Source organism: Cannabis sativa, chromosome 1 (genome assembly GCF_029168945.1).
Source record: "Cannabis sativa cultivar Pink pepper isolate KNU-18-1 chromosome 1, ASM2916894v1, whole genome shotgun sequence".
In the NCBI taxonomy this organism is placed as follows: Eukaryota; Viridiplantae; Streptophyta; class Magnoliopsida; order Rosales; family Cannabaceae; genus Cannabis; species Cannabis sativa.
This window is the reverse complement of record NC_083601.1, coordinates 42,945,511-42,959,750: the sequence shown is the minus strand read 5'-3', so window position 1 is coordinate 42,959,750 and position 14,240 is coordinate 42,945,511. Positions and strand designations below refer to the sequence as shown.

Genomic DNA, 14,240 nt, shown 5'->3' with positions numbered 1-14,240 from the left:
GTAGAGAAAGAATATGAACTATATGACAGTGTCAAAGAGTATATCTTCTTTGACTCTGGTTATGCCACGGAAAAAGTCAACGAGCAATTTGCCGTAGAAGCATGGAGCGGAAAGCCTTGTGTCTCAGGGACTTACGAACTATAGGCATTATTTGAATCCAACTAAAAATTAAGGAGACGTATTATTGTTCTATTGTTTTTGAATTAGGTATTCTATTCTATTGTGACATTGTGTTCTCTTCTTTTCTTTTCTACGTATAACTTTACTTTTATATATCCATACATAATATTATACGTGTTTCTTTTTATTTTATATTCTACGTTATGTTGACTTGAAAAAGTCAAAATATATATTCTAGTACGTGAAACTCAATCGACTTCTTATTGAACTGAACTCATTCATGTTAACTAAAATGTATATTTTGACTTGGATTTAGTCAAACCAACCATGTCAAACGAACTTGCTGGTATATTAATCTTTTCTTTTTTAAAACAAAATAAATATATTGTACAAATGTAAAATAATATAATATATGATGGGAGATGGGTTTTTAGTGAATGTTGACATTATTTCTGTATTATTAGTTATTATATATATAATTTTTACTAAATTTGTGCATTACTTAGTAGAACATGAAAGCACCTGTAATTATGTGATCATTCTAATATGATAATATTAATTGATGCGCAATCGGTGAGGCGTGACTAGTGAGCGTAGATTATTAGCTAGGGACTCGGTCTAGTACCTGCTTTTATTTATTTTATTAAATTCCTCATTCAAAGTTCGAAGTTCACATTCAGATTACAAGAGTTGTTAAAAAAATAAAAATTACATCCTTTACCAGTTTTATGAAACATTTTTAATTGTTTGTTTTCCTAATTATGATCGTTTATTATGAAAATGTGTGTAAATATTATTTGGAATTTTGTATTTAAAAAAAATTATTGTTTATTTTTGTAAATAACAATTTAAACCATGTGTACTTAATAAAAATAAACATAATGAATCAATGATAGCTTGTGGGCCTGATTTCGGTCAAATTATTTATAACTGTAACTGTAAAAATTGGTCTTCTAGTTCTAATTAACTCTAAATAATTGTATTCTCTACCTCTAATACTTGTGGTTCAATTTCTATTCTATTCTTAATTAGGGCCCACTAAAGTATTGAGCAGCATAAACCATTCGACAAGACCTCTTATATTAAAATGCTGCTTTTTTTTTATCATTCATTTATATATATAATAAATGTTTTTTTTATAATATATATAAAAAAAATGTTCATAACTTAACAAGAAAAGCTTATAAAAGGATTTGTGGTCTCAATATGCCTATAGTTCATTGCCTATTTTATTTTTATTTTATAAGTCAAATATTTATTTGTTAATAAAATACTAAATTTTTTGATGATAGACATAATTTAGTAGTTTCACGCTACTCCTTACAAAGAGGAGGTCGAATTCCTTTCAATAAAATAAAATAAAATGTTCAATTTTAATTTTGAGGAAATTACACTCTATACCTTTTTTATATTGTCCTCTTTTATTTTTATCCTCTTTTTTAAAGTCTATCATTTTTACCTCTTTTTTTAAACATTGTACCAATTTTGCCCCTGTCACTTCAAGATACTCTTCATGTGACTCTCTTATGTCAGGGTATTTTGGGTACAATACATATAAAAAGAGGTATGTTCCAATTAAATATAAAATTAGAGGTAAATTTGATCAATTAATTAATAAAAGTTGTACTTTTCAACTTACCCCTTTAATTTTCTGCTCGAAGCCCTCAAATCACTTGGGCTGGCCCTGTTAACTTGAATTTTTTTTTGAAAAATTTACATGGTATACTAACTTTTGTTATTTTTTTACAAAAATACTGCCAGACAGTATTTTTTACATTTTTATTGTGTTTTGTTTATAAGTTTCATGCTGTAGTATATTGTGTTAAGTTTTCACTGTTATTCTACTGATGTTTTTTAGTTGTTCTACTGTTGTTTTGAGTTGTTTTGTTTTGTGTTCTACTAGTGTTTTATAAAAATATAGTATTTTTGAAAAGATTTCCGTGTGACAGTATTTTTGTAAAAGTTAATCCAAATTTCAGTATTTTTGTAAGTTTCTCTCTCTCTCTCTTTTTTTTTTTTTTTTTGTAAAGAATAGGATTTAAATTAGGGATTATTTCACAAATACACAAAAATAACAAAAAATTATAAAAATACGGTTTCATAGAATTTTAAACATTATTTTTACAATTTTTTTGATTTTATTTACAGAAAATATGGTCTTTTTATGTTGTACTCTTGTTAATTTGTATGTTATTTTTTGTTGTTGTTGTTTTGATGTTATTTAGACGTTATTTTTATGTTATTTTTATGTAATTTTCTTGTTATTTTTGTATTGTTTCTATGAAAAACCGTAAAAATGTATAAAAAAAAAAAAAATTTCTTTAAACGTAATAAGAATGTAATTTTTTTTATAAAAAATGATACTTATGTAATTATCCCTTTAAATTATTATTTAACAAAAATAAATCGAGGCAGATCGGTAAGTTTTGCAAATAAGTCTAATTAAAATAATATTCTCCCTCTATATAATTATATATATTATTAATAAATTAATGTTCGATAATTTGGTATCATTTGGGCATGGAGTAGTAACTCTAATCTCTATATAAATGTTCACAAAAACGTAGCTAGCTAAGATATTAATTAGTTGAAGAGGTCATATCAATATATCATGGCAAACTCTAGCTTTGTTATTACTTCACTCTTTATACTTTCAAGTATAAGCAGCCTTGTAATTCAAACTAAAGCTTACCGCCATTATCCTCAGCCTGATGCGAGAGCAAGCTTATTTATTTTTGGTGATTCGCTTTTTGATGCTGGAAATAATAACTACATCAAAACTATAGGCCAGGCCAATTATTATCCTTACGGTGAAACTTTCTTCAAGTATCCAAGTGGTAGATTTTGTAATGGTAGACTCATCTCAGATTTTATTGGTAAGATAATAAAGTCAAATGTTAGATATTAGTAGTGTTTTATGTTGTAAAATCTTCATATAGATTAATTTACTAATAGTAGCTAAATTTATTATACGCAGCTGAATATGCTAAGTTACCTTTCATTCAACCATATTTGTACCCTGGAAACCATGATTATAGAAATGGGGCCAACTTTGCCTCAGCAGGATCTGGTGCTTTGTTTGAGACTGGAAGAGGAATACTTGTATAAATACTTTTTTCTTTTCTTTTTTTTTTTTAGACAAATATAGCATATGAAATAATTATTAACAACAATATGATAATGGTTTTTAATGTCAGGTGATAGATCTTAATACTCAACTTGAATATTTCAAGAATGTTAGCAATGAGCTGAGGAAGCAAATAGGGGATGCAGATGCAAAAGCCTTGCTTTCAAGAGCTGTTTATATCTTCAGTGTTGGGAGCAACGATTACTCATTCCCTTTTCTTAGAAACGTCACCGTTCCTAACACCCAACAGTTTGTGGGGATGGTCATAGGCAACTTAACTGAAGTGATTAAGGTATATATAATCATCTTGGAGACCATTTTTGCTCTGTTTTTTCAAAATGGGATGATATATTTTTCGTCTAAATACTGTTATGTTATGTGAGTCAGGAAATTTACAACATTGGAGGAAGGAAAATGGGATTTTTGAACTTGGATCATTTTGGGTGCGCTCCATACGGTAGAGTGCTTCAAGGGGAAGATGATGGGGCCTGCTTCGATAAATTCATACCCTTTATAAAATCACACAACACACAACTTTCCATAGTGCTAAAAAAGCTGCAAACAAAGCTCAAAGGATTCAAATACTCATTTGTTGACCAGTACACATTCACGGAAGAAAGATTAAATCACCCTTCAAAATACGGTTTTAAAGAAGAGAAAGTGGCATGTTGTGGAAGTGGTCCGTACAGAGGACGTCCTAGTTGTGGAGGTAGGAGAGGAGAGAAAGAGTATGAACTGTGTGAAAATGTGAACGACCATGTCTTCTTTGACTTTGGTCATTCAACAGAGAGATTCAACGAACAATTTGCCACAGAAGCGTGGAATGGAAAGCTTAATAATGGGTCAGGGTCTTATAGTCTCAAACAATTATTTGAGTAGGAGTGGAGACCTTCCTTAATTTCATTTGTGTGTCGTTTTGTACTTGTATTTTTTATTTCCTTTTTTTTCGCTAGTTGATGTTCACCTTAATTGGTTGCTTGCTTGGGTTCACATTCTAATACTATTTTTCATTTTTAAATTATAATATTATGCGTAAATTAATAAATTTAAAAATAGAAACCAGTTTACGATAATTTGTCTGAACATTTATAAAGGGAAATTTGATTTTCTATGCTTAGAAAATCAAAAAATTTGATTTTTAAACCAATAATTAAAACCCTAAAAAAACTATACCTTTTTTTTCAAAACCCCAAAAATACCCCCAAACTAAAACTATCTCTCTTTCTCTCTCTATCTAGCCGGTCACAATAATCCCACACCCCAGGTCCGATGGTCGGACCATGGGGTCCGATGGGGTCCGACCAATCGGACCCCATCGGACCCCATGGTCCGACCATCGACCTCTCTCTTCCTCTCTCTCAAATCGCGAGAAAAAAAAAAAAAAAAAAAAAAAAAACTTAAAGCCGGTCGGACCTTCTGGTCCGATGGGTCCGACCATCGGACCCATCGGACCCGAAGGTCCGACCATCGGACCCTTTCTTCCTCTCTCTCCAGACTCGCAAAAAAAAAAAAAAAAAAAAAAAATTCAAAGGTCCGATGGTCGGACCTTGGGGGTCCGATGGGTCCGACCATCGGACCCCCAAGGTCCGACCATCGGACCTTTGTCTTCTTCCCTCTCTCAAATCGCAGGAAAAAAAAAAAAAAAAGTTTCAGAGAAAATCGCAGGAAGTGGGTGGGGGCGGTCAAGAGTGGGTGGGTGCGATCTAGGGTGGGTGGGTGCGGTCTACCGTGGGTGCGGTGGTTCACCGTCACTACTACAAATTTGGCTTTTCCCAACGGTTAATAAGAGGGTCAATTATAAAAACCGTTGGAAAAGATGAGTGGAAGTTTTTCCCAACGGTTTAGAAATGAAGCACAAAAAACCGTTGGAAAAAATTAATACCAACAGTGGAGAACCGTGGGCAATACTAAATAGAATTTTTTAAAAGAAAACAATAAATGCCAACAGTTTATAACTGTTGGGAATACTAAGTATTCCCCACGGTTTATAACTGTAGGTAATACTAAGTATTACCAACAGTTATAAACCGTGGGGAATACTTAGTATTCCCAACAGTTATAAACCGTGGGGAATACTTAGTATTACCAACAATTATAAACTGATGGGAAAAATTCTTTTTAACATATTATTTTACTAGGGGAGTTATATTTACACCCATAAAATGATAATTATACCCCATTATTAAAAAAAATTAAATTAAATAATTTTTAAAAATTACTCTTAATATTTTTTTAAAATTTTTTCCTCACATTATTTTATGTTAATTTCAATACTTTATTTTATTTTTTTTTCATATTTTTTTTTTCTAAATCATCTATATGTATATGTATATTTTTTATTTATTTTTTCTATTTTATTTTAAATTTTTTGTTATAATGTTTGATACATAATTTTTTTTTTTGACACGATGATAAAAATCACACATGTTTGATATATAATTTATTTTTATTTTTTGGGTATATTTTTTAAGAATATAAATTAGAAGAAAAAAATGTAAAAAATACTTGGTACAATTAAAGATATAAATTTTACATTAAAAAAATATTAAAATAGGTTGTTTTTAGAAATTTTTGGAGTGTAAATAAAATTTATCTTTTACTATTAGATTTTATTTTATTTTAAATAAATAAATAATAAATAATTAATTGGGATAAAATTAAAGTGTATCATTTTACTTTATTTTATATAAATAAATAATTTATAAAATAATTTTTTTTAATCATAAAATAATTAATTTGGGTAAAATCAAATAGGGTATATATAATAAATTGTGTAACCCTAAAGACAAAAGTCTAAAACACAGCCGCATATCATAGACTCAAACATCTCTTTTTCTCTCGCAGGGGGCAACGAAGGAGACGACGGCTCTTTATGCAGGGGACGGCGACGGGCTTTGCACAGGGGACAACGACGGGCTTTGCGCAGGGGACGGCGACGGGCTTTGCGCAGGACAGCGATAGGCTTTGTGCAGGGGGTGGTGGAAGAGACGGCGACGGGCTTGCACAATGAAGGTTGGATCGGGGTTATCGCCGGGGTTGCTCCCTCTCATGTCCTCGGACGAGTCATCTCCGGCAACAAAGTCCATGGATCTCGACGGGTCCTGTTGAGTCGTCGTCTCCAAATATGGACGGGTCTAGTTGAGTTGTTGTTCAGATAAGTGTATATATTTTTAACTCCATTTGAGGTTTTGATGAATGGTTGAAATTATTCAGTTGTTGAATGTTGGAAGATAGATGATGTTTATGGAAACCATAGCTAACAGGAGAAGAAGATTCGGATGTGAAACCTTTGTTTATTCGGATGAGGTTTGATGAAGGTTCATCATGATGGGTTTCAACTGGAAAAAGCTGTAAGATTTGAAGAAGAGTCATTGTAATATTTTTTTTTGAAGAACAAGATCTGTAATATTGATATTATTACAATTTTTTGTTTAGAGATTATGATATTAATTTAGAAATTAAGTTGTAATAATGATGATTATTATTTATTTTGAATTGTATTTTTTTTTGACTAATATTGTATATATTGTGAATTATAAAAATATATTAATTTTATTTATTTTAATTTATATTATTTTAATTTTTGATGAAAATAAATATTATAATACATATTTAATATTTAAAAAATATATATCAAAAACTAATTTAATTTAATTTATATAATATTTTTACCAACAATTATAAACTGTCATATAAAGTAATTTTTCTCAACAGTTGTAAACTGTCATTTAAAGTGACTTTTTGCAACAGTTATAAGCTGTCTTTTAAAGTTCCGTATTTTTATGACACCCACATAGCCAACGGTTTTAGGAACCGTTGGGAAATAGTATAAAAGACAGTTATAAACTGTTGGAAAAAGTCAATTTTGTAGTAGTGCGTGGGTGGTGGTCGATCGGCGTTTTGGGTGGAACGCCGGAGGTGGATCGGTTGGATTTGGTGCTTTCTTAGTTGGGTTTCGGGTGGGATTGCTTTGAGAGAGAAAGGAGGAAGAGAGAGAGATGGTTGAGAATAATGAGGGGGGTATTTTTGGGGTTTTGAAAAAAAAAGAATAGTTTTTTTAGGTTTTAAATTTTTGGTTTAAAAATCAAATTTTTTGATTTTCTAAGCATAGAAAATCAAATTTCCCTTTATAAAATGCAGAAAACCACACATTATCGCAAAACACTTTAATTATTTTGCACATAGTTTATTAAATTCCCACTGCAGATTTTATTTTATGGATCTTAGATAATAGCTCAAATTCAATCTAATTCAATAATCAAAAATAGAGATTGGATCTGTTATTTTAGATTAATTACTTTTTAATATTAATTTATTTAATATTTATAAAAAAAAATATTTTTTTTCACATAACTAGTAATAAAATAAAATTAATTATTGTTATTTTATATCTTCATCAATAAATTAAAATAAATAAAATACCAAATAACAAATTCATAGAAAAAAAATTATATTTATAAAGAATTGTTTAATTAAAATAAATATATTTGATCTATTAAGTTTTGAAATATAATTGTATTATAAGTATTAGAGTTTTAAATTACTATTTTCTTTACATTAAAATATTATTTTTATATATAATTTTTTAATTTTTTTTTAAAAAAAATATGTGGATTGAATTAGATCAGTTACTTTTACATGTCAATTAACATCCAATCCGCATAAGTGCGGATTGTGAATTTTCTAATCTAATCCAATCTGTACAAGTGCAGATATCTGTACTTTGCAGATTATATTGGATTGGATCGTGCAGATTGGATTAAATCAACTATTTTATGATATAAATTACATGGTATACCCACTTTACTTTATTTGTTTTAATTTTTACCTCTATTTTTATATTCTTTAAGATATACATACTTTTATAAATGATGTTCCTATTAGACCCTTTAAGTTAATATAAATTATATGCTACACTTAATTAGTGAGTGAGGGTATATTAGACAATCCACTTAAAAAAGTGGGTATATTTTAATAAAATATAATATGAAGGTATTTTTAATTAATGGATACAAGAAATGGTATTTTTCAACTTATTCCTATTTTATGAGCACCCCTACTAATTCATTAATAATATTGTATGACATTTATTCAAAAGTTTGATAGTACTTGTAAAACATTATTGTAACATTAAATGAATAGCTCAACTTAATCAAAGAATAATTAAATATTATTTTTGACCTAATTTTAACTTTTATAAGGTTAAGATATTTTTTTTACAATTTTACAAATCTTTTTTATTTTTATGTTTTCATAATTAAATTTTATCGAACTTTATAAAATTAACATGAAAAGAACACTAAAAGAATAAAATTCAGCCAAAAAAAAAACTTATAAAAAATAAATAAAATTGACTAGTAATTTACTAATTTATATGTACACTATTATTTTTGTTTGTTGTACGTGTATTTATATCACATATTTTTTTGGGAAATTTTCATATCTATACGTAATATACAATCTATTAACGTAAATCACGTTAATTAAACTAATGCACTCCTAATAACGTGCCACCTCATCACCATCTACCGTAAACCCAAAAAAAACCCAGACTGCCAACGTCATCAAAGGCGCTGCAATCATCCGAAAATCAAGGGATTTTAATTCCTAAAAAGCGCGTGATCTATAATCAAAAAGGAAACCTATAAATCTATAATCCAAAATCTGAGAATTCAAATCAAAACTTGAAAAAAAAAAAACATTCACGAACAAAAAAAAAAAAAATCGTTCGACAACCGATCGAACATCCTAAAAACAGTTTTCGATTCTGCAAACTGCAATAACGATTTGCAAAATCGCTTCCCTGCGATTATACAAATCAATATCACAACTGCAAAACTTCTCTACAAAAAAAAAAATCTCCATTAACGAACAAAAAAAAAGCTTCAGAAACAAAAAAGTCACAGCTAGCTGAATCAGAATCATCGACAGATCAACCAAATAGTCAACAGAGCAAATGCGATCAAGAATCAAAGCTTAAGAAAAAATTACCTTCTGCAGAGTACTCGACGACATGTACATCTTCATCGTCTTCCTCTGCCTTTCCTAGAAGCACCACCAAAAGCTATCAAAAATAGGTAATTATAAAAGTTAAAAATACATAACTGATTATTATACAAACAATACTTTCAAATACTTATGTGAGAAAATCGTTTTTTATACGTACATTTGTCAATAAAAAAAAATACTTAGAATAATCAAAACTGTTTATAATAAAAGTTACATTTGCATTGATTAATGACAGTTTGATATGGAAGATCCAAGAACAGTTATGATATTTTATAATGGACAATGGGTGGACAAAACAAATTACACAGATTTTGAAGTGACAGGGATATTGATACCATCAAAATGTTCTTACAACCTACTTGCACAAACAATATGTTCTACTTTGGGTTTGGACAGAAGTAAACAAAACATTGATGTTCAATTCCAAATTAAATCAGGAATACCACCCATGAAGATTACAGATGACAATGGCTGCAGATTTTATGAACAAATCAGAAAAAAAGATGATGATGAGACCAAATACCCTATGATGGTAAACCTTTCAGCAGCCATTCCACCAGAAAACATTGGTAGCAGCTCCATCAATCATGACTACTCTGAACATACAATGCAAATCACACAGCCTATACCTACAAGGACAGAGTATGCACAAAACATGGCAGACTTTGTAATCAATCAAGTTGAAAATGCAATTGAAACAAGCCAGCAAGCAACAAGTCAAGTGATCTCAGATCCTCATGTTGATAACATATTTGTTGGACAAGTTTTTTCAAACAAGGAAACACTACAAAATGCTGTCAGCCTATACTCAATAAGAAGAAATCAGCCCTTCAAGGTAAAAAGATCCTCCAAACTTGACTACAAGCTAGTTTGCATCGATGAAAATTGTAAATGGAGTTTCTTGGCATCAAAACATGGAAAAACAAACATGTTCAAAATCAGAAAGATTCAGCATTCTCATACATGCTCATTAGATGTCACATCTGTAGACCACCCTAATGCAACAAGCAACCTGATTGGTAGTGTAATAAGAACCAAATTTGTAAACCCAAAGAGAGACTACACACCAAATGAAATAGTGGATGACATGGCAGATGACTATAGTGTCTCCATATCTTACCAAAAAGCATGGAGGGCTAGAGAAAAGGCTATTGTAGATGCAAGACGCTGTCCACACGAATCGTACTCTGAAATACCAAGAATCTTGTACATGATGGAAAAATGCAACCCAGGTACTACTTCATAACCCTAAAACCAATTTTTCCAAACAAAACTATAAAAAATATAGTATACTAAATAGTTTCTTGAATTACAGGAACAATCACAGACCTTGTCACAGACGAGAATGGCCACTTCAAATACCTATACTTCGCAATAGGTGCTTCCATCAAAGGTTGGCAACACTGTAATCCAATAATAGTCACGGATGGTACTTTCTTAAAAAATCAACATGGTGGAACATTGTTAATAGCTAGTGCACAAAATGCAAATAGACACATATTTCCACTAGCATTTGCAATAGTAGACTCTGAGAATGACACTTCATGGAACTGGTTCTTCAGCAAACTAAAAGAATCATACAATGAGAGAGAAGGGCAGTGCATTATTTCAGATAGACATGAAAGTATTGCGAAAGCAGCAAATACAAACTTCCCAAACCTCATGCATGGAGTTTGTTGCTACCACTTGCTAAAGAATATCAAGACCAAGTTCAAAAAAGGGGGAGATGAACTCAGAAATGCATTCAATGGTGCTTCCAAAGCTTACAATGCTGCTGAATATGAAAAAAATATGAGAGATCTAGACAATATTCATAGCGGCATAAGAGACTATCTGGTAAACGAAGTTGGAAACAGTAAGTGGACAAGGTTATACAGCCAAAACAGGCGATACAAAACAATGACATCGAACATCGCAGAATCTGTGAATGCAGCACTCAAAGAAGTAAGAGAGTTACCAATAGCAACTTTACTAGAATGTCTTCACTCTTTGGTCCAAAAATGGTATTGGGACAACAAAAATAGAGCATTGTCTACATTCACATACTTGGCACAAAAACCAGAGAAAAGTCTACGAAAAGAGCGAGATATGAGCTTAAAGTACAAGGTAACATATCTGCCTTATAAAAATTATTCCATAATTATATAAAATATACATATTGGTTTATTTTTGCACTTTATTACACTCATACAGTTATTAAATAAACTTATTAGTCTATTGCTGCATAACAAAAATCAAACTCGTTTGTATACCAATAAACATGCTTAAATTTTTTTATATATGCAATCAATAATGTAACTAAAATATAACTACTTTCACAGGTGGAAACATCAAACCTGATTGTATACAAAGTACATGATTGTACCGACTCATACATAGTAAACCTGGAAAAAAAAACATGCAGCTGTCAGAAATTTGAATATGATGAAATGCCTTGCTCACATGCAATGGCTGTGTTAACCAAAAGGAATCTATCATGCTACAGCTACTGCTCTTACTACTACACAAAAAAGGCTTTTTTGTCAACATATGAAGATAATATCTTCCCACTAGCAGATTCTACAACTTGGGATATACCGGATCATATAAAAGATATGATTGTTCTACCCCCAACACACAAGAGGCCAGCAGGGCGGCCAAAAAAACAAAGGTACAAAGGTGTGCTGGAAACAAAAACACAGGTCAAATGTGGATCATGCAACCAAAAAGGACACAACAAAAGATCGTGCAAAAATGAACCAGTTCCAAAGCCAACCCGAAAGAGAAAGAACATCAGTACTTAAAAAAAAATAGCATTTTTTCACAACATTTGATACTTAAAGTAATAAGTACTACATTAGTACTATGTCTTGGACTATTATGAACATAATGGTTCCTCTGATTTTACAAAAACAAGAACATGTCAAAAAAATAAACAAACATGTTACCCATATCCATCCATTTCAGGTTTTATATTTTCTTATAATGATCTTCAAATGAAAATTAATATGCAATTTTTTAAAAAATAAAAAATAAAAAAAATTAATATATCTATTACCTATTCGTATCCTCACACCAATTATAAAAAAAAATGTACCTGTTACCCTCTCATATCGATATGTAAACAAGAAAAATATCTGATGATAGTGATTTGTTTCCTGAAAAAAAAAAAATCCATTTTAATTAGATTGATCATCAATTGAAAAAGTAAACTAATCATCAATTGAAAAAAAGTAAACTAATTAGTTTCTTAAGTACACAAAAGTTTCATTTACACAAAATAATGTTCCACAACATACAAGGTCCGTATACCACCTAATTAAGTGTTCCACAACACACAACAGTTACATAAAACCAAAAACTACATGTTAAAGTTTGCAAAATACTACAAGTGCTAATTACATAACATCAGGAAACCACAAAATAACAGTCTAAACTAAACGATAGTAATTGTAACACTAATCATCCAATCTTCAAAGCTCCCCTAGTAGCTTTGGGCATCTTCCCAGTAAACTCTGAACCAGATTCATATCCATTCAACTCCTTCTTCATAGCATGCACAAAAAGCTCAACGCACATCTTCTTTCGGACGAAATCCATATTCAAAGTTTTGGGGACATTGTTGATCATTTCATGTATAAAGTATTCAGCATACTTTATAACGAATACACCGCAGTCACTACAAAATAAAGAATAAAAATAACAGTCAGAACCATCGTAAACTAAAATGTTAATAAAAAAAATAAAAAATATACAATATAGTTACCACTGATCTTGTTGAGGCAATTTATCTATAAAAACAATTTCCAATGGATCTGTATCCTTCACTCCCTGAAAATACTGAGTGCTCTTGTCAATATCAGACCTCCGACCATAGAAATCCACATGAGACAATAAAATCGGCAAAATAACAGCAAATGCATTCACAAAACTGCGACTGTCCTTAAACTTTCCACGCCTCAAAGAATTGCACACCTTAAGACATCTCATCTTGATGTCAAAGACGCACAAAATCCAATGTGCCAAAGCCATTACATTGACCGGAAATAGCATGAAATCTAAAACGAACCATGGTTTACCACACAACAAGCCAAATCCCGCAATATACGCAGCTGCCTTAGTGTCCCGAGGAACAGAATTAATATCCTCATCATTTGCACAAAACTTGTTGTACAAATCAAATATATGGGCTGCAAAAAAACAATCAGTGGTGCTGGCAGCAACCCTCACACTTTTGTCATACTTAATTTGCTTCCTCAAGTAATAAAAGCACACATCAATATGCTGCATAACGTATAACATAAAAAAAAAACATAAATTATAAACAAATAAATGAAAACTCAAACACAAACATAAAAAACAAAACTCCCATCAATATATCATAAGAAAAAAATACTAACCGAACATGATAAATTTCTCCCCGGGGTTCTCAGATCGTAAAACCACATTTTATCGTTAACCTTCACAACAACAAAATCTAATGGCACCTTCAATACTCGATCCTCTTGTTTGAACTTCTTCAATTTGTTTTTATCATTGAAACCAGCCTTGAACCATTGCTCAAATGATTTAACTTGAAGCTCATCTGGCATGGCCATCAATCCATTTGAAAATGGAAACAATCCATACACTTCACCAGTTGGTTTACCACTGCTGGCCGAACCAAAATTTGTTGTGTAAGGACTCTTCATTACAGATGCAGGCTTCGCAGCCCTTTTAACAACCTTGGGCGTAAACTCTACATTCAAATCCTACCAACAAACACAACAAACACAAATTTTAAAAAATAAAAATAGTAATAATAAAAATAAATTAAAAAGTTTCAATAATAAGTACATAAAAAAAATTAAAAAATAAATGTTGGTAGATAATAATTAAACATTTAAAACATGGAACCTTTGCAATATTCCTCTGATTAGAAGCCATTACTTCTTTGTGCAACACCTTACCCTACAAAAAAAAAAAAAAAAAAAAAAAAACAGTTAAAAAAAAAACAACCTAATAA

At 30.5% G+C, this 14,240-nt stretch overlaps 3 protein-coding genes and 1 long non-coding RNA gene across 4 annotated transcripts; 3 read left to right on the top strand and 1 right to left on the bottom strand.

Annotated features, from left to right (window-relative positions):
* Positions 1 to 2,654: 2,654 nt before the first annotated feature.
* Positions 2,655 to 4,562, top strand: LOC115704546 (GDSL esterase/lipase 1-like). Its single transcript, XM_030631747.2, has 4 exons — positions 2,655 to 2,996; positions 3,098 to 3,222; positions 3,318 to 3,539; positions 3,635 to 4,562. Exons 1-4 carry the CDS (start codon positions 2,732 to 2,734, stop codon positions 4,124 to 4,126), a joined length of 1,104 nt encoding a protein of 367 aa, XP_030487607.2. The 5' UTR covers positions 2,655 to 2,731; the 3' UTR covers positions 4,127 to 4,562.
* Positions 4,563 to 4,621: 59 nt separating this feature from the next.
* On the top strand, positions 4,622 to 4,911 carry LOC133038134 (uncharacterized). Its single transcript, XR_009688037.1, has 2 exons — positions 4,622 to 4,778; positions 4,832 to 4,911. It is a non-coding gene; the product is annotated as an uncharacterized LOC133038134 (long non-coding RNA).
* Positions 4,912 to 9,497: 4,586 nt separating this feature from the next.
* LOC115725264 (uncharacterized) lies at positions 9,498 to 12,039 on the top strand. The gene is made up of 3 exons (XM_061110014.1): positions 9,498 to 10,488; positions 10,572 to 11,362; positions 11,578 to 12,039. Exons 1-3 carry the CDS (start codon positions 9,498 to 9,500, stop codon positions 12,037 to 12,039), a joined length of 2,244 nt encoding a protein of 747 aa, XP_060965997.1.
* Positions 11,532 to 14,226, bottom strand: LOC115713226 (uncharacterized). Its single transcript, XM_061108392.1, has 4 exons — positions 14,132 to 14,226; positions 13,636 to 13,986; positions 13,002 to 13,519; positions 11,532 to 12,914 (listed from the first exon to the last, which is right to left on the bottom strand). Exons 1-4 carry the CDS (start codon positions 14,159 to 14,161, stop codon positions 12,698 to 12,700), a joined length of 1,116 nt encoding a protein of 371 aa, XP_060964375.1. The 5' UTR covers positions 14,162 to 14,226; the 3' UTR covers positions 11,532 to 12,697.
* Between the last annotated feature and the right edge of the window lie 14 nt (positions 14,227 to 14,240).

Coding starts and splice junctions, on each gene's coding strand:
- LOC115704546 (XM_030631747.2), top strand. CDS start 2,732: ATGGCAAACTCTAGCTTTGTTATTACTTCACTCTTTATACTTTCAAGT. Junction 3,223..3,317: donor AGACTGGAAGAGGAATACTT/GTATAAATACTT, acceptor TTTTAATGTCAG/GTGATAGATCTTAATACTCA. Junction 3,540..3,634: donor ACTTAACTGAAGTGATTAAG/GTATATATAATC, acceptor TATGTGAGTCAG/GAAATTTACAACATTGGAGG.
- LOC115725264 (XM_061110014.1), top strand. CDS start 9,498: ATGGAAGATCCAAGAACAGTTATGATATTTTATAATGGACAATGGGTG. Junction 10,489..10,571: donor GATGGAAAAATGCAACCCAG/GTACTACTTCAT, acceptor CTTGAATTACAG/GAACAATCACAGACCTTGTC. Junction 11,363..11,577: donor ATATGAGCTTAAAGTACAAG/GTAACATATCTG, acceptor CTACTTTCACAG/GTGGAAACATCAAACCTGAT.
- LOC115713226 (XM_061108392.1), bottom strand. CDS start 14,161: ATGGCTTCTAATCAGAGGAATATTGCAAAG. Junction 13,987..14,131: donor ATCAGAGGAATATTGCAAAG/GTTCCATGTTTT, acceptor GTTTGTTGGTAG/GATTTGAATGTAGAGTTTAC. Junction 12,915..13,001: donor TTGCCTCAACAAGATCAGTG/GTAACTATATTG, acceptor TTTATTTTGTAG/TGACTGCGGTGTATTCGTTA.